Genomic DNA, 20,456 nt, shown 5'->3' on the forward strand with positions numbered 1-20,456 from the left:
ATACTTATCCGTGCCTAAAAAATCAAAGTGTTTACCGCTTAAAAAAAAAAATTTAACATCAAAATAGTGTTGAATTTTTTTCACTTATTTTTAACAATAAACGTTAAAAATATAAAGTAAATAAATGCGTTATTTTGATAAAAAGTACTGAATTTATTTTTTCTAATAATAAATACTGAAAAATAGCGCAAATAAACATCACCTAAGTTAGTTAGGAAAGTGTCTTTGAAAGCTTTATACCGAACCATTGAAGATGAAAGGTTTTGGTAAAAAAAGTCAAGCATGTTTGATTATAAGTGGCCATTTTTAGTGAGAGAAGACAAGATCAAGGGGTATGTCATTAATTTGTAAACATAGGAGGTAACTCAAATATTTGCCAAAATGTGTGGAGGTGGTAACTGGTAACCCTTATTATTTTCATGAGACTTGATAATAGCCTCATATTTTTGGAGGGGAACAAAAATCTGAAGCACAGCGGTGTGGTATCCATCATTCAGAGGCTCACAGCCTCACAACCATTGTACCACGTGGCAGAGTATCTAGAAACCTAAAAGCACAGGATTCCTTATCTAAGGATGATGCCACGTTTCATCATATTGTTGGCTAATCAGATCCTATCTAATCCACTAGAAAGGCCACCTCATCCACTGATTTCCAACATATTTCCCCATTTGTTCTCTTTTAGATTAGAAACCCAACTGAGAACCAACTCATATAGTCTCAACTTCAAGGGAAAAAAGAAGCTGAAATGGCAACACAAGCCCTTGTCTCCTCTTCTCTCTCCTCTTCAACAGACGCTGTGAGACAGCTCTTCAGAGGAAGATCAGTCAGATCTTCAATTGGGTCATCATCAAGAAAGTCCTCATTTGTTGTTAAAGCAGCTAGTACTCCCCCTGTTAAGGTTTGTTTGTTCAACATATATATAGTTTCCTAGCAAAATCATTTTCAGTTGGAACATTTATTATTGTTAATTATTTACTTTTGTTAGTGATTCTAAGACACAAATTAACCATCTGATTCAATGGGCTAGGATCATTTTACAAGATCATCAACATAGTATTTATTTATTTATTTTACAGTATTTCATGTTCTTATATGATGTAAACTTGTATTTATTTACAGCAAGGAGCGGACAGACAGCTTTGGTTTGCATCCAAACAGAGCCTTTCTTACTTAGATGGAAGGTAATTTAATTGTGCCTAGAACTAGAAGAATCTATGATTGAAAACAATTCTCTACTGAGACTTAATTTTTTTTTTTTTAATTCTTGCTTCTTCACCCCTACAGCTTTCGTGTATAGTACATGCAAGTGTAGGGGTGTGGATGTCAATGGGTCAGTTTCGGTTCCGGATATGAAACCCTTGGAACCAGAATCGACCCTATAAATTATTAATTTTTAATGAAAAAAAAAATGAGCAATATAGTTCCTCCATTGATCGATAATTGATACTGACAATTAATTCTTTGAGTAAATCAAACTTTTGGAAGGAAAATTCTTGAAAATTAGGATATGGAGTCTTTGTTTGTGGTTGAGACTGTGAAGGAATAGGGAATATAAATAAATAGCCATTTGTGTTGAGAGAGAGTTCAAACTAAAGGCTCCATATTCTATATATGTTCTAATTCTAGCTGAAGTTCATTTACTTATAAACTACCTTATTATGGGTTAGGTTTTGTTGAATCATGAAGAATGACTCAAGTAAAAAGCACATGATCTCAACCATTTAAACACAAAATCCAAAGGTTGAAATTCATTCTCGGGATAAGTATCCCGGAGATGTGTGTTATTGAGATATGTATAAATCCTGACTGTTGGATTTCGTGTTTACACGGTCAGGATCATGTGTTTTCACATGAGTCATTCTTCATGAGTCACTGGAACCCAACCCATATTTTAATTAGATTACTTAACGTCCTTATAAATAGAGCTGTGATTATCGGATTCCCGCACGTGGCATACTCGATCGACTCCCTTGACGTGGGTTGTGCCAAAACCGTAGATTTCCTTTCATCGGTATACACAACTACACATATTTATGGGGATGTGCATTTGTGTATCCCGATGAAAGGAAATCTATGGTTCTGGCACACGCCACATCAGGGGAGTTGGTTGAGTATGCCATGTGGGGGAGTCATATTATCACCACTCTGATAAATAAGATACAAGCAAAATAACTTCAATATTGGAATGCATTCGGGTTCTCAACAGATACCTATAAGAGATCTGTTTCTTAATGGATTCCTAAGATGGCCATCGAAAATAACTGGGTATATCTATCTATCTATCTATATATATATATATATATATATGGGAGCGGTTCAGCAGCCCTAAAGTTTGCCAAGTTTGGTGCCAAACATTTTTTGTAAATCACTTTTGATGGGTTAGAAGTTTTGGAATAGGCTGATTTTTTGTAAGGATGATCTCTACGGTGAAGAGATCATCCTCACAAAAAATCAGCTCATTTTGAAACTTCTAACCCTAGTTTACAAGTTGAAGAATCGTGGACTGTCCAATTTTTGTAACTCACTTTTGATGGGGTTAGAAGTTTTGGAATAGGCTGATTTTTGGTGAGGATGATCTCCTCATCATAGAGATCATTCTCACAAAAAATCAACTCATTCCAAAGCTTCTAACCCATATTTTGAAAAATGTTTGGCACCAAACTTGGCAAACTTTAGGGCTGCTGAACCGTCCCCTATATATATATATATATATTAATTAACTAGGTTCCCATTGACACCTTTATGTAAGTGAATCCTGGCCTTTCAATCCAATGATCTAGAAAAAAAATGCAATTATTGGATGCCTAGGATCGTCTATTGGTCATAGTTCTCATTAAGTAAAAGTTATTAATGGATAGATGTTAAGCATATATGGCATTTGATTCTAAAACTGTACTAAGGAGGGTGAGGAAGCATGAAAACCTGGTACAAAGTACAAACATTCTAATTAATTGAAACCTTCAATACTATTTAGAATTAAATATCCTAAGCATCAACACTTATTAATTATTAATGTAGAAGATACTAATTGATATATCACTCTCCATTACAACCTACCATCTGTGATGAGATATACTAACAATGATACAATGTATCTTATGCATCTTAATACAATACAGTGGATCTTACTGTCTAACATATCCACCATTTAAAAAGAGTAAAATAATCCCTGCTCTGCTTACCATTACACATAACTTACATGTATCACCTTTACAGTCTCCCCGGTGACTACGGATTCGACCCTCTAGGCCTCTCTGATCCAGAAGGCACAGGAGGGTTCATTGAGCCTAATTGGCTAGCTTACGGAGAGGTCATCAATGGACGTTATGCCATGCTGGGTGTTGTAGGCGCTATTGCACCCGAGATTCTTGGAAAGCTTGGCCTTATTCCTCCAGAAACTGCCCTCCCATGGTTCAAAACTGGTGTAATTCCGCCCGCTGGGACCTATAATTATTGGGCAGACCCTTACACACTCTTTGTATTCGAGATGGCACTAATGGGATTTGCAGAGCACAGGAGATTGCAAGATTGGGCCAAGCCAGGGTGCTTGAAAAAGCAATACTTCTTGGGGCTTGAGAAATATTTTGGTGGGTCAGGCAACCCAATCTACCCTGGTGGACCATTATTCAACCCTCTTGGGTTTGGAAAGGATGAGAAGTCTTTGAATGATTTGAAGTTGAAAGAAGTTAAGAATGGGAGGTTGGCTATGTTAGCCATCTTGGGTTTCTTTATTCAAGCTCTTGTGACTGGTGTTGGTCCCTTCCAAAACCTCTTGGACCACTTGGCTGATCCAATCAACAACAATGTCTTGACTAGCCTCAAGTTCCATTAGTACTAGACTTATGCTTCTCTTTCTCTTTTGTAATATTTTGTGAAGATTAATTATTACTCTTTTATGGTATTTATACCTAATTAATTCCACCTTCTCCTTCCCCTCATAAGTATATTTTTACATCTTATCATTATCATTAACATTGCTTCAAAAATATACATGGATTGAGATACTAAATGTTTTATGAACATATTTTTCAGAAGAATCCAGATGGTGTGCACCTAGGGTGGAGGAATTGCTCCTCCCACACCTCGGTACATGCTGCGTTAGCCAATGCGGGCACACGATTAAGTGTAATAAATACACTTTGGGAATTGGATTTTGTACTTAAAGATGCCCTCAAATTCCAATTTTCAAAGTGTATTTATTGCATTTTAACATGTACCCTTAGGGCACACATTAACAAGATCCAGGATTATATTTTGCATTTTAACCATATTTTACTGATAAATTGTGTATAAAAATATACTGACAAAATTATTATAATTCCTCATAATGTTAGCTCAAAACGTTCCATAAAATTGAAGTTCCAACAAAACTATTCTCCTTAATTAGTAAAATATCGTTAGTGTTGGACACATGCAAAATGTCCAATATCATTAAACATCTAAGATGAAAGCCACTCCACAACAAATCTTTCAAAAAGATAATTATGACATCCAACGGTACTGAATAGTAGACATCTGACACATCACTATTCACAAAATTTATCAAAAAAGATAAGTATGATGTCCAAAATCACTAATCACGAAAATGTTTTCTTCAAAAAAATATGTCGAAAGATCCTTCAACTCTTTCATTTACATCTATCCTTCCTCTTTACAAATCCTTGATCTTTTAATCTCCATCTCTTCCTCCCTCCACTTTTCAATGATGAATCACAGGAAGGGTAGGTCACACCATGAGAGACCATTCTTTTTTCTCAACAAGTTGTAAACAAAGGATATTTTGCTTCTTTAAAAATAAATGGTTGTGTGGGGCCACACCAAGGTAGAATTTGCAATGTTTAAAGAGAGTTTTTGCAACTTTATGATTGAAAATGTATATAAATAGTAAATGGTTTGTGTTCAGTAAAAGACACTTTAACTTATTATAGGTCCCTTCTTCTAAATAAATGCAAGTTGTATCAGTTCTACTTGATATTTGATATTGCTTTCTGGGTTATTTGGACATACTCCCTTGACCTCAGTCTTCTTAAGAGAATAACAAAAAATGGGCTAATTGCTCTCGTCCTTGCCCTCTATCCAAAAGCTCTTGATCTTTCTCTCCCAAACCACTCATCTAAAATTATATCTCCTCATCTTCATCCTTCAACCTTTAAATCCATAGAAGAAAATAATAATTTTGGTAGAAGATGATGGATTTTTTAGGTAGAGAAATAAAGGATTTTCTTCACAGATGAAGTAGAATACAACATAGAAAATTGATTAAAAATAGTTCCCTTTTGATGTAGAAGATGGATTTTTAGGAGAAAAATCAAGGGTCTCCCTCACTAGAAATTGAAGGTGAGGGTTTTTAGGTCATTTATTATTAGTCTTCTTTAGTAGAATGAGTCCAAAGGGCATATATATATATGGTGGTTCATGGACATATGTAAAAATAATGATTTTTCAAAATATAAGTTAGGGGTTTTGGATTGAGCTGATTTTTTATGAGGATGGTCTCTATGATGAGAAGATCATCCTCACAAATAATCAGTTCAACCAGAAACTTCTAAGTCCATCAAAAGTGAAAATTATTAGTAAAAAATCGACGATCCACATTCTAAATTACTTTTGATGGGATTAGAAGTTTCAGATTGGACTAATATTTTTTTTAGAATGATCTTCTCATCATAAAGGTCCCCCTCACAAAAGATTAGTTCAATCCAAAACCTCTAACCCATATTTTGAAAATTTATTATTATTACATTATTTTTACATGTGTCCCATGATCTATCCCCATATATATATATAGGGTTGGGTTATTACGACCCCCATTACGACCTCCTTTGCGACACATCATTTTGTCTTATATGGGCAAAAATGTTTGGAATGGGCTGATTTTTTGTGAGGGTCATCTCTATGGTGAGGAGATCATCCTTGCCAAAAATCAGCTCATTATGAAACTTCTAGCCCCATGTTTATAAGTTAAAAAATTTTAGACCGTCCAATTTTTGTAAATCAATTTTGATGGGGTTAGAAGTTTTGGAATGTGATGATTTTTTGTCAGGATGATCCCTCATCATATAGATCATCCTCACAAAAAATCAGCCCATTCCAAACATTTTTGCCCATATAAGACAAAATGGTGTGGCGCAAAGGGAGTCGTAATAACACCATCTATATATATATATATATAGAGAGAGAGAGAGGGTCCCGTTCAGCACCAAACATTTTGCCCAACCATTTTTGTCCTACATGGGTTAGAAGTTTTGGAATGGGCTGAGTTTTGGTGAGGATGATCTTTACGGTGAGATCATCCTCACAAAAAATCAGCTCATTCCAAAACTTCTAGCCCCATGTTTACAAGTTGAAAAATCGTGGACCGTCCATTTTTTGTAAATCATTTTTTATGGGATTAGAAGTTTTGGAATTAGCTGATTTTTTATGAGGATAATCTCTACGGTGTAGAGATTATCCTCATAAAAAATCAGCCAATTCCAAAACTTCTAACCCACGTAGAACAAAAATGATTGGGCAAAATGTTTGCCAAAATATTTGATGCCGAACATTTCTAATATATATATATATCATCAGATTTGGTATCTAAAAAATTCTCTAAAACGTGGAGGGCATCTCGAAATCACCCTTACTTTTTCGGAACTATCGATCCTTCCAACAAAATGAAGACTTTAGTGGTTTGGCCTTTGTGGAAAATTGAAGTTGAGTTTAAAATTATTAGGTAAATGTCGACTACAAATAAACTACAGTCTTTTATATTTAATAACTGCTACGGAATCCCCATTCGTTATTAAATTGATGATGTCACATCATTTAGTAATAAAACAGCAAAAAAGGCAAAAAAAAGATATTATTTGCGCATGACATTGCAGGGACCATCATCTTCATATGAAATTATTATTTTTTTCGGCATCGTGGGCATTAATCTCACCATCACAAGGACCCTCCCCTCGGCAAGTTTTACGTGCAACTGATTAAGTTGTCAATCATAGAGTGATCCCAAGGAATTCATTGCTTCAAGGGATTTTGAACACTTGACCTATCCTTTTTAAGGAGCTTATAAAGGTTCGGCTTGCCACTCAACCAACCCCTTAGGGTTTTCTCATATGATATCTTGATTGGGTCTTTAAATAAAGAAAATAACATTATTTGGAAGTAGGTCTATCAATGAATTGAGTTGGTTCAAATCAGGTTTGGGATGCGTTCGAACCCAGTCTTAGAAGAACATATTGTACCTTAGCTCAAACCTTATTCTGAGAGTATCTCCAACGGTAATACTTCTTTAAATTTCATTTTATGAAATAATAAAGTGGAAAAATATTATATTTGACATATTTTTCTTCAATGTTTTATCTCAAAAAAATATTATTGATGTGTTTTGGATTGTAATTTGATTATAAGAATAATCCAAAATACATTTTTTCCAACATAAAATAAACTAACGTAAATTTTGAGATATTTTAAAAATAATACAAAATATAGCATTACTTTTAACATATTTTATTTTTGATATAGACCATACAACACTTGCATTGTAGAGCTTTTATAACTGACAATTCCAAAATTTGAGACACCGTTAGAAATGTTCTAAGCCCAAATTCAACTCTAATGGATTTGTGTTTGGTTAGATCTTTGAGCTTTATAACTCATGCACCTCTCGAAATTGTTTGGAATTATGTAATGTCATTTTCATCAAAATAGGGGCTTAGTCTCCATTTTAGTTGAAAATGATTAAAAATGATAATGAACTTATATTTTATGATATACTTTATTTTTTTTTATAGTACAAAATCATATATTTCTAATTATATATAACATACTTATATACAATATAATAGTAGGGCAGGTCAGACTAGGTTGACCATATTAGGCCCTAGCCTAACAAGTTGAAGAGTTTTAAACATGACCCTACCTTCACAAGCTCAAGTCAAAGCCCTAAACCTAATTTTTTCGTATGGGCTTGATTAGGATAGATCATTAAATTGAACGCCCTATTTCTAAGATTCTTTGTAGGATGATTTAGATATACCCCACCACATTTTGATTAATATTTGTAATATCCCCTGCGATTTTAAGCTGGTTTACATGCTTCTCAAAAAGATCAATAAAATTAACATAGTGATCCTCATCATCAACCTCAAGTTAAAAACCTTTGATTATTTCTTCCTAACCCATCATCTTCAACCTCTAGTTAGGGTAACATTGTTTACTCTCAATCATCTAGCTCAACATTCTATTTTATAAAAAAATTCATCAAATTGAAAAGTTGTGATTTTATAAGTACGACCTATAATCATATTCTCAAACATAGTACAACCTTCTAAACTCTCAGACATGGACGTAGGCATGATTGAATCACGTAAATCTTGTATCAAATTCACAAACATACTAAAATAATTTGAGTTATTCATGACGCACACTACGACTTTTTCATCTACTTTTTCTTAGGTTTCTGTTGAGAATTGGCCCACAACTCCAAAATGCACAGCAACGCAATTGTGATGACTTCGAGGGGGAAACAAGGTCTTAGGACGATTTTTAAAAGAGTAGTGATTCAAAATGGTATCCCGTTCCTATAGCAACGTCCGGTGCACATTTTGGTTGGAATTTTGAACACATAGGTGCATGCCATATAGAAAATAACTTGTTAGGAGTTCGATATGTTGTAAACACCAATCAAAACCTGCCACATAGACACCATTATGAATCCTGATTGTTATTAAAATCATTCTTACAGTGGAAGTTATTTCCTAAGAATTATAATAGTTGGAAATGAAATAAACATTAAGTACTTCAAACGGGTAAAGTGAACCCATGTTAGATATTATTGTCTACCTTTGCCCACGCAATTCACATTCCACCATACAAATAAATAACTAGGAAACAAAGAAAATCTAAAGTTGAAATAGAAATTTCACAAAACTTTGACCTATCTCTCTCCCATATTGATATGGAATTTGGGTTGATGATGGTATGGGTCCCTTCCGCATTTTCTTTAGATATTGATTGGATTTGTAAATCTATTACTAAATTCAGGTCATAATTACTTGATCTATTGACGTCAAATTCATAAATAAAAATTATATTTTTTTCTCTTCTTTTGCTCACCACCTTGTATCCAATCCCTATCTATAACATGGTTTCTAATCTCGATTTGACATTTTGTTCAAAAAAGATACCGAGTTGTCTCACACACATCAACTCGTCTCGAATGAGATAAATCATTTAATTCAATTTAGAATTATTTATTCATATAAAAGTAATTAATTTTTTTATAAAATAAGATAGATTAGAAAATATTTAACAATAATTTTTTTATTTAGATAATAAATATTTAAATTTTAAAAATAATATTTAATTAAAATACACGAAATCACAACTAGTTTGGCCAAATTTTACAAAGTCGTCCAAGATTTTCAAAATATCATTTGAGTCATCTCATTTATCTTGTGATATGGTATAAAGTCTGAGACAGTCATGTAAATCCGTCTCGTTGGTGAACATACCGAGATGACTCGGGGCAATTCATCTCTATCTCACCTTGAAACCATAATCTATAAAGACACATCAATGATGTATGATCATAATACAGATTTAACCCTTTAGTTTCCTTCTCTTTTCTTCTACCATCCCATCTTCCATGAAATAATAATAGTAGAGCTGCTACTGCCACACCAATTCCTATGTAAATCACCCAAGAATTGCACACAGTTGGTGTGGCAATAGTAACTCTTTAATAATAATTATTATTATCATATTATAATAGAAAATTATGACACGTGGTATCATTCTCTGACCAAAAACCAAAACCCAAGACCCAACCATCATAGTGGCTAAGATACAAAATGATTTTTAGTCCAAACGATAATGCTGCAATACCATTTGGCCTGTTAGAGCAGCTTTTCTGTCTGTATCTGTGTCTTTTTTTTCACAAGGGAGATGTTGAAATTTATAAACAATATTATTCCATTTCCCAATCGAAAATCTATCGACCCTTTTTAGTAGAAAAAGTGGGTTATACCAGAACTACAAATTGTTTCTATGAAGAACCAACTTATTTGAAAAAAATAAAAAATAAATAAATAAAATCTGCTATTTCACCAACCATAGTGTATTATTGATTCCATAACTACATATATAATAATTAAATGAACACAAGAGACTGTAATGTTAACTTTGGCTTCATTTCATGCATGCTCTTGGATTCAATCAATGGGTGTTATTTTACATGTAGCCTCTACTCTACTACTGAACATCAACTAATTACTTTACTTCATTCCCTCCTAAGTAACCATAATAAAATCAATAATTTTATAGGAACTAAAGAATAATTATAAACAATGTGCAACTATCATATTAAAAAATTAAAAACCCTAATAAAATTAATTGAGCACAAGAGTTTGTAAAGTTAAGTTTGGCTTCATTTCATGCATGCTTTTGGATTCAATATATGGGTGTTATTTCACTACTTAGCCTCTACTCTACCACTCAACAACTTTACTTCATTCCTCCTAAAGTAACCATAATAAAATCAATAATTTTATAGGAAATAAAGAATAATTATAAACAGTGTGTAACTATCATATTAAGGGTAGTAATAGAATAATAAAACCCATCATGCAGGTTCTTGATTAACACGAGGAATAGCTAAAATAGATTAGCTAATAATGATTGATAACAAGATCAGCATTCCCAAATTTATGAACTTTTTAAACTCCACTAATATTGTAAAAAGATCTCCATATTAACTGGTTATTCAGCATTGCATATACATAGTTTTGGATAAAGTTGAAGATCGACTGCAATTTTGTAAAACAGCAATCTCAAAAAAACAGTTCAAATCTGGCTCAACTTTTAGTACATCAAAATAAATATGAACCCTACCGAAAATAACTCAACTATCTGTTACAAATTACCAGCCCCGATGATTTGCCAGTCACTGCCGCCCGGAAGAGCTCAAGCTTTTAAGCACAAGTTTGGTTGAGCCTAGAGGTGCCACAAGGCACGCTGAAATAGATCCAGAATTAGAGACCCAATTAGGGGGGGGGGGGGGGGGGGGGGAATCAAGGATGCAAAGTAAAGTTTTGGGTTATGGCCAACTCGGAGAATGATACATTCCCTTGCTTAGACGACCCGTCGAAAATGATCAGTAAAAGGGCTCCGCAATGGGACGACACCTGAAGAAGCTTCAGAAGTACTTCCCTGCTTCACAGGACTTGTGTTTGTTCCTCGAGGGCGTGACATGAAGTAACCAGGCATGGGCTCCACTTGTAGTTCCCTCCGCGAAAAAGGATTTGTCGACTGATGACAAGAAAATGCACTCATATGCCTCAAATTAGGATACGACGGTGTTGATGGAAGAATACCCACGGAAGACTGTTGTCTTCCTCTCGAACCCTCGGTGTATTTTGCACAGATCATGCTTGATTCGGCTTCTTTTTCTGCAGAGTCATCGATGACTATTACTTCTTTGGTGGCATTGATCGCAGCTTGAGCATCAGAAACAGGATTCCGGTGTTTGAGGTTTGAAGCAGTAACGACCCTCTCAACATTAAATGGGGAATTTGGTTTGCTAATGGGACTCTTCTGCTGAGTTTGCAAATCAATTCTACCCTTTAACCCATGCTGCGGAAAGGAGTACCCATTAAATCCTCTCATATCCATATTGTTGTGATTGCCTCGCACTGGTTGTGGGGGTGTTTGATGTGTCTTGGAAGTAATGGGACTTCTAAAGCTTTTTGAAGGATCAGTATCAAAACATGGTGGTGGTGGCGGTGGATTGCATGAATTTTGGCTGATGATGACGGAACCATCTGGACCTGTATGATGGAAAGAAAGGCAATCCGAATTTGATATATTGCTGGGAGAGAATCCAAGAAGCGTCAAATACTTCATGTTAGGACAATCATTCAAAGAACTCGGGGGTGGTTGTCTAGTTTGCATGGACATGTCCTCCTCTTTGTTTACCACCATTAAATTCTTCCCCATCAACCTTAGTACCGGACTTGAAGTGGACTGAGGATGATGAACCTGAGAGGATCGACCAACAGAACTGAAGTCAACATGATTTGGGGCAGATGCATTTATAGGAACAGGAGCTCTTGATGATTCGAAGAAGGGAACCACCATCTCGTCGCTTCTTGAACTTGGAGAATTGAACATTTCAGGCCTAATGTTCGGATTGTAACTTATTTGCTTTACCTTTGAAGGCAGCATCATTTGGGGCACGGGATGTTGTCTCGGATGTTGGAACTCTTGATGGGTTAGGCCAGCACCCAAAGATATATTCTCCTTCCGTGAGCAACAGCACGGTTGATCAGACCCTCCACTACGACCTGAGAAGCCTGAGATGAAACTGTCTTGAACAGGAAGTCCTACAGCTGATTCTGGCTCCAGATACTTTGCATCAGATCTTGCCATTGTTGGGTGAGAGATGGTTGACATTGCAGAAATAGGAGATCCTGACGAGTCTCTATCAATCATCACATGTTGATCTTGAGAAGATAACATCTTGCTTGACGTTAATGACGAGTTATCTGGAAATTCTTCAGAACCCATAACCCCAATACTTGGCAGAAGTGATCGTGAAATAGGCACAGAATCAGTTCTACAATCCACTTCTAATGCCACATGAGAATTGTGGCCAATATTCCTACCACCAACATTATCGGCACAAAATATCGCTTGACTTTCACATAGACTTTGTTCCATGAGTGGCATCATTACTTCAGTTCCACATACAAGTCTTTTAAACTCTTCGATAGATCGAAGAGAGTTGGATTGGGTATCTGAAGGATGGACTGGGTTCTGGATTTCTGAAACTAAGGTCTCAGTCGATCTTATATCATATCCGTCAACATCTTTCTTGGAGAAATGTGTAACAACTGTGTCCTCATTGAGTGGAACCTCTTCAGCATCAATTTCTAGGCGATCAAATTTACCCATTAAATTATTGCTACGATGGAATTGTTGGAAATGGTCAGTGACATCAGAAACACAAAATTCAGGCCCTGAAAGTAATCTTTCCAAAGTCAAGGGTTCCTCTCTCTCAATTTCTATTCGGGATTTCAGTACTTCACTTCTTCCATTGGACACTTCATCCGTGGTCTCTTTTGCATCGGGCCTCGTAACATCATTCGAGTCATCTGACTTATGGTTTCCTTGCATCTGGTCAAGGCTTCCAGATAGATTTTCAGAAGAGTCATGCATCCAATCATATTGTTCGTCGGTATTAGATGACAGTACTCCATCCCCTTGACCTATATCTGTTAAGGACTTCTGCATCCGAGATTTCTTTAACACAGTACATTTTTCATTCTCATTAGATTTAGAACAAGAAAATGGGGGTCTGTCAGATAACCCCTTTCTCAAAGTGTTGCGTTGCTTTCCTTTAGTTGAGACTAGATGAAAAGTCTTAGACACATTGAGGGCAGTCTTTGGCAAACTCTTGGAATTTTCAATGGAACCCGTATGAACCCCAATTCTCTTGCTTCGCGGGGAAGAAGCAAAATTTCCCGAAGTTCTTGAAAGTTTCAACATACAACCAGCATGCGAAGAAGTGCTTCCATTAGTCAAGTGATGAGATTTTGCCCCCTTGTCAGTTATTTGCGTTCCGTACAATGGACTCTCCACTCTCTTGCTTTTTGGAGAAGAGATGGGATTTTCTGATGGGCTTGGAAGGTTCAGAGAACGATTTCCCTTCACAGAATAATTGTCTAACTTCGATTGGTTGCTCTCAATCGACGAATCCATTTCCATGCGTGATGGATATTCCAGACCTTTACAACCATCTTTGCTATTAAAATTCTTCAAGGAGCCAGTCCGTTTGGAGCCAACCCACTTCCCTAAAGCTCCTGACTCACTGCGATTGATATGGTCACGACCTTTCAAAAGGTCAGATAGAGATTCTTCCTTCTCACCATTTTTTTCAATCCCATATTTCGTTTCTGGCGGCCCACAAATCTGTTTACCAGAAATCCAACTATTATGAAACATCATATTAATTAAACTTGAAGGCGTTTGAAGTTAGTGGGCTATAAGAAATTTTAAATTGAACACAACAAGCTCATGTATGTTAAAACTAAAAGAATAACTGCATACTAACATAATTCTACGGTTACACATTAACATGAGAATGATTTTCAATCACCATCCCCCCAACAAAAAAAATAAAATAATAATAATGAATAAATACCAAAACATGTGATTGAGCCAAAAATGTAGAAAAGCTGCAAAGTAAATCACTGGGATAGATTGCTTAAGCTTACTATGATTCTCCTTACTATGTAGGCCACAGACTGGAGAAATCACATTTATCTCTCACAGATGACTTAGAACTAGCCAAAGAAAGAGAAGATATAGTTCTTTTCAGTAAGAGAGAACACAAACAGAAAGTAAGAAAGATTTACCTTGGATCTATCCGACTCAAGAGACCAAGATTTCTTTTTCTGAGGCTTAGATTTCAGATTCTTGGAATGTTTGGGACGGAGACATTTTTTCTTATCAATCGAAGAGATTTTGCTTTCCTTACCATCCTTAATATGCCTTCTTGAACTAGAATCCTCTCCCACCGTCGCCATTGATGCATCACAAAACTTTGACAGAATCCGAAGTTTTGTACCTTTTGAATCAAAATAGACTGCACTTTCATTACCGGTGTCCTCAACATCAACACGGGAAAGCCTTGGCCTTTTACCTTCGGCGGAACTCTTGGCTTCTGCAGTAACCAAGCTTAAATCTGTAGCCCAATTTGAACCATTCCTCCTATCAAGATCTTCAAGGGTGCACTGTGGGGCAGTCTTATATATATCCACCATTAATCTCTTCTTCCTCGGCTTTACTCTATATTTGGTTAGTTTCGAAGGATCCAACGCCCACTTGGAAGTTGACTCCACAGCGAGGCATTGGTCAATATGAGCATTCAAGGTGGTGTTTGAAGTTGATGAGAACATCTTGCAAACAGGGCAAACTTTTGAAGCCATGGGATCTGATACGGTGGTAGTATTCGACGTAATATCTTCGTTGTGGTTGGGATCAGATGGGGTACCCAATTTCAGTATTAATCTACACTTCTTACCCGAAGGTTCAATGTTCTTCTCAGTTGCACAACGTGAATCCAAGTCTTGATCAAGTTCTATCGAAGCTTCTGACAAAGTGGTGGTGGTGGTGGCTTCTTGTACCGAACAAGGGAAGCTGTTAGTCGGAACCGACTGTCTCTCAGATTGGGCATGACTAATTACGGTCGATGGATCTTCCCTTTCTGTGGCAGCATCGTCCAAACCCCGTAATCCACACAAATTTGTGTCTATGGGATCCACTGTTGACTTCTCCTCTTGTAATGGAGATTGAGCCTGATCAGAAGATCTTAGAACTACTGATTCATGAATATTTGGACAAGTTGCATACTTGATACAATTGGATTCTCCATTGATCTTTTCTTCCTCAATCACACCAACTTCCACAGTAGTTTCCTTACCTTCTACTTCAACACCAAAACACCGATTTCTTACTGAATCTGGAGGTTCAAAAGGTGGTAAAAGATCCTTGATGCCATGCTTCAAGCAAAGTTGCAAGTATTGCTGGGGGAAAGGCCAGTTCGTCTCGATATCCTTGCTCCGTGCTGTAAAAACATAATCTCTGCAATCCAAACCAATAAAATTTAAACTTAAAGGGATTATTTTCAAATCGTATGAACCCAAAAGTGTTTAATAGTATTCAATTATCAAGTTCCCGTCCTACCAAGTAAAGCTTAAGCTATAAAAGGTAATCCAAACAAGAAAAACACATCAAAATTTCTTTGCCAACTATCTGAATCTTAAATTGTATGTTGAGCCTAAAGAGAGAGTAACCCCACAAAGAAAAAGTTTGTGGAAGATTTTGAAATAAACCCATGATTAAGAATCCAAACAGTACCCGACCCAGATGAAGGAAACACTAATATATATCAGTGAGCAACAGAATAAGGGGGGATTACTGCAGCAAACCTTCAAAAATAGCTGTGAAACCAATCAGAAGTCCCAAGGTGACATGAAATCATACAAACAAACAAAGGGGATGGGAAGAAAAAACTTCTAAATTTGGCACTAAAATGAAAAAAAAAAAAAAGGAAAAATCATCTAAGAAAACCCACATCCAAGCAATCCACCACTTCTGATATAAGAAAAAAATCAAAGAAAAGGTTCATCTGATCAAACCAAGCAAAACCCATAAACAAAATAGAGATGGGTGTACGGAAAACTGAAACTTAGCCCACAAATCTGGGATGATTGAGATCTAGTAAGGAGAGAAAGTAGAGGTGTGAGAAGAGACTTTCTTGAAGAGATCTCAAGTAGATGTGAACAAGAAGATCAGATATATATGATACCTTATGGAGAAGTTTGGGAGTTGATCATCATCATCAGCATGATCAAGGCCTGTGTTTAACAGATCTGCCTCTTGTAAGGCAAACTTATCAGAAACCCTTTCATCACTTTTCAGTCCTGGAATCTTGCAAGAACATGGGGGATCTGGTGGAGAGTTTTCAATGGATAACATCTGAAGGAAAGCTTCACTCTTCTTCTTGTGCTGTTTTTGTAACAGTCACAAGTGCTTTGGCTATAACTCAGACTTTTGTTGTACTTGGTCTCTAGCATAACAATGGCCTCAGAACTCCAAATCACACCACAACCTCTCAAATAACAACTAAAAACATCTAAACCCCACACACCCTCAAAAGTATTAGGCCCTTATCTTCATCAAAGACTTCAAACGGCTATATAATCTTCTCTTGATTTGGTGCCTGCAAATGACAGATAACTGAAATAAATCACAAAAAACAAAGCACAAAAACATGTTCAAATTGGTTCTAGATCGTTATTTTATGTGAAAAAATTAGTAAACTTGAGGGAAACCCGTTGGTTCCCAGGAGATCAAGGAGACTTTCCCCTCTTTCACACACATACATCCCAAAAAAATTGAGACTTACAAGCAAATATAAGGTAAAAGATCAAAGACTCTGAAACGTTATTTTATGTGAATAAATTTAGAAAAAACGCCAAGTGAGAAAGAGGATTAGATCTTGAGAAATTGATCTAGTAAACCCTACATACTATTACAATCAAAACCATATAAGAAAGAACCCATCTTGTAAAATAAACATCTAAAGAGAACCCATGACTTGAAATAAAAATACACACAAACCCAAGATCAGAATAGAGGAGGAGATAGAGAAGATGTTTTGGGGGTGAAAAAGAAGGAGAAAGAGAACCGATTTTAACTAGACATGAACACAAACCTAATCCAGTGAGAACCCAAGACCAGATTCGTAGAATCAAAAGTAATACAACCCATAAAACAAGATAAGGAAACACAGAAACTCAAAAACGTAAAGAAGGGAGCATGAAATCACAGAGAGCTTCAGATTTCAAAATTATCATCACCTTGGGTTTCAACTGTAAATCTGAAGAAAAATAAGTACTCTTTTTTAGCTAAAATAAATGATGAATCCGGGAAAAAAATGACGAAATCTAAGAAAATCTAAAGGAAAACTCACGAAGGATTCTAAAAAACAGAATCAAACTCACAGATTTTTTTTTTAAAAAAGGACCCAAGATCATACTAGAAGGATCCAGAAAAATGAAGAATATTACATGAAAACAACATACAAACCTTCTACCCTGAAGGTTTTCCCTCATGGGTTCCACTAAAAATCTGGAAAAAAAAAAATATAAAAAAATAAAATTGAGGAGAAGGAGAGGATTTCAGTCAGAGAGACAGAAGGACAGAGAGGTGGAGATGAAAGAAAAACAAAGAAAGTAGAGAGAGATTGAAGATGAAGAGGGGAAGAAAAGAGCAGCACCACCCACTCACACATCATCAAAGGGCCGCATCAGGTTCTCCACCAAAAGCAGGTTTGTACCATTTCACCATCTTGGGACCCCCACCACTCCTCTCTATCTATATCTCCCCCTATCTCTCTCTCTCTCTCCTCTCTCCTCTCTCCACATACCATGTATCATATATGACCGACTCACTTCTACTACTATACTTCTCTTTCTCTACCATTAGTACTATTTAGTATTACTGAGAAAGAAAAAAAAAAAAAACAATTAAAAATTCTAAGATAGAGTGAGTGAGGTGGATGGAGGACGGTTATATTATTTAAGTAAGTTCAGGTGTCCAACGTCGTTGGACATTGAGTTTGGAATGAACGGTTGATATGGGAAGAAAGGAAACTGATCCCGAGATGTTTGTACTTACTTTTACATCTCAGTCGTTTATAAGAACTCAGTATCCAATGTCGTTGGACAGTAGAAAAGTTCTCTTGTTTTGATTTTTCCCAGAAATTTGTCGTATCTTATACCTACTCTATATATCCTCCTTAGTTTTCCTCTAATTATATCAATGTATGTATTTCCATTTACATACATACATTAGGGTTCATGCATCAAAAGATTTGGTACTGTTAGTGGATCAGATCCGATCAAAATCTACGATTCATCTGATAAATATTGGATTGGATCCCACCTGATTTGATATACAAAATCTAAATAAAATTTTAAGGTGTATTTAATGCATCTTAACGCTTAACGTGTGTCCCAACAAGACACACTATTATATGGTTTATATGCTTTCTCCATTGGGTCACCATTGGATCAAGACATGGGTTGGTTTAGAACTTATTCAATAAGATATTGGATCTGAACTTGGACCGTATTGTTATTGGAACCTACCCTTCGAATCCATATCTAAATTATCTAATCGAAAGGATCCGATTTTGGATCTCATTTACTCCAAGGACAACCCTAAATGTATGAGTATATGCATAAATATTCATGAGCTTAGCACAAAAAAAAAAAAAAAAAAAACTTAAATATTCATGCATCAATATACTTAATTTCTTGCCAATAGATCCTATGAGGTGGGGTCGATCAAGATCAATTCGAAAAGAATTGACTTGTTATTGTTCTAAATTTCTGATAAACAACATATTGGATACTTTTAGAAATAAGTTTTTATCAGATCTCAATATTAAGATTCAGAATAATATATTATATTTGAATTGAACCAAACATTATTTTATTTATAAAATCAAAATAAACTCCATAATATCTAAACAAGTTAGAACCATGTTGATCTAGAATCAATCTAATAAGATATTGCATTACAACTTTATCGATGAAACTCAAATCCTTGATTCAGATCTACGGGTTTTTCGGATCAGATCCAATTTATTGACCCCTTAATTATATGAAACTTACAATTTGGTTGAGATTGAGAAAATTATGAAGTAGGGCCCCAAAGTTTTTATTATAATTAGAGAAATGGCCCTCTATTCGTCAGAAAATTTGAAAGAGGAGGTATATTTTCCATGTTGACCAAAATACAAAGCATGGGGAGGAAAAAATGTACTTGTCCTTCATAATTGAGAGATGGATACAAAACACGTGAGTGGTCCAAGTCGGCCGATTGTATTAAGTCATCCTCAGTCGTGGTATGTTTTGTTGAGTTAATTTTTATTTATTTTACTCCTCCTCAATAATATTCATTCATTCATTGATTGATGGAGAGAATTGAAATTTGACCAAGTCATCTTATTTTTTTGAATCAACGTTTCTAAACTTTTAACCGTGAAACCAACGGTACAAGTAGATGGAAAACATGGAAGAGTCCGACAGTCTTACTAAGTTAGTAGGCTTTCACTCTTACTAAGGGACGTTGGGTTCACATCTTGATATCCAAAAATATGATCTGAATGTTTATATATTATAGAAGATGACAAAAAATTTAAATATTATTTTTTACCGTTTAATTTCACTTTTAAGTTTGAGAGTTGTGATAGTCTATTTTCAAGATCTTTGATCAAGTTTCAAATATTTTTTTTTCTTTTTGGAAGGAGAGTTGTTCAAGTTTTTAATGGAACTTAAGGATGGTAGTGTTGAATTTCTGATGTAAGTAATCTATTTGAGCAAAACGACCCTTAGTAAGACTTAAAATCTTACTATGTTAGTAAGGAAAGTGTTTTGCTTTTTGAAAAAGGGTAAAAGAAGAATGACAATGGCAAGATTAAAGTCCAACCTCTCTTTATATAGGGATGAGAGATTGGATGGATACAATTGAAAAAGAAGAGAAGAGGAAAACAAATATAGTTGGAAAGACATTCTTAGAAAAGAAGAGAAAATAAAATACAATAAAATTAAGAGTCATGTTGGAGTGAACTCAACAAGAGACACCTTGATGTGGTGGTGCGCATGTCCAAATATGCATTTTACTCGTATCTCAGAGAAAACGCATCTATGGGCTTGCATGCACTATCACGTTAAGATATCCCTCCTTGTGTGTCCCCCATTGTGGTCACTCCATCATTAATTTAAAATTAAAAATTGTCCATGAAATTCGTAAGGTGGTAAATCTTTTCCCCTCCTTGCATAAGGGGTAAAAATAATGGGGTCCACCTATTTTATAGAATTTTATTTTATTAT

The 20,456-nt window shown here is 35.5% G+C and overlaps 2 protein-coding genes across 5 annotated transcripts; one reads left to right on the forward strand and one right to left on the reverse strand.

Moving 5' to 3' along the window:
• Positions 1 to 677: 677 nt before the first annotated feature.
• LHCA3 (PSI type III chlorophyll a/b-binding protein) lies at positions 678 to 3,924 on the forward strand. Its single transcript, XM_086453086.1, has 3 exons — positions 678 to 901; positions 1,123 to 1,184; positions 3,220 to 3,924. The coding sequence occupies exons 1-3, from the start codon at positions 749 to 751 to the stop codon at positions 3,833 to 3,835; spliced, it is 831 nt and encodes a 276-aa protein (XP_086309212.1). The 5' UTR covers positions 678 to 748; the 3' UTR covers positions 3,836 to 3,924.
• A 6,798-nt stretch (positions 3,925 to 10,722) lies between these two features.
• Positions 10,723 to 18,002, reverse strand: LOC147411850 (uncharacterized). Of its 4 annotated transcripts, none has more exons than XM_086453094.1 (4): positions 17,845 to 18,002; positions 16,361 to 16,774; positions 14,406 to 15,633; positions 10,723 to 13,959 (listed from the first exon to the last, which is right to left on the reverse strand). In XM_086453094.1, the coding sequence occupies exons 2-4, from the start codon at positions 16,528 to 16,530 to the stop codon at positions 11,122 to 11,124; spliced, it is 4,236 nt and encodes a 1,411-aa protein (XP_086309220.1). In that variant the 5' UTR covers positions 16,531 to 16,774; positions 17,845 to 18,002; the 3' UTR covers positions 10,723 to 11,121. The 4 variants fall into 4 exon arrangements, with proteins under 4 accessions (XP_086309220.1, XP_086309236.1, XP_086309227.1 ...); XM_086453110.1 differs by having other exon boundaries at positions 17,834 to 17,984; XM_086453101.1 differs by lacking the exon at positions 17,845 to 18,002 and adding an exon at positions 17,644 to 17,827.
• Between the last annotated feature and the right edge of the window lie 2,454 nt (positions 18,003 to 20,456).

The sequence above is a fragment of the Akebia trifoliata genome, chromosome 1, assembly GCF_017979445.1.
Source record: "Akebia trifoliata isolate Shusen 1 chromosome 1, ASM1797944v1, whole genome shotgun sequence".
Taxonomy (NCBI): domain Eukaryota; kingdom Viridiplantae; phylum Streptophyta; class Magnoliopsida; order Ranunculales; family Lardizabalaceae; genus Akebia; species Akebia trifoliata.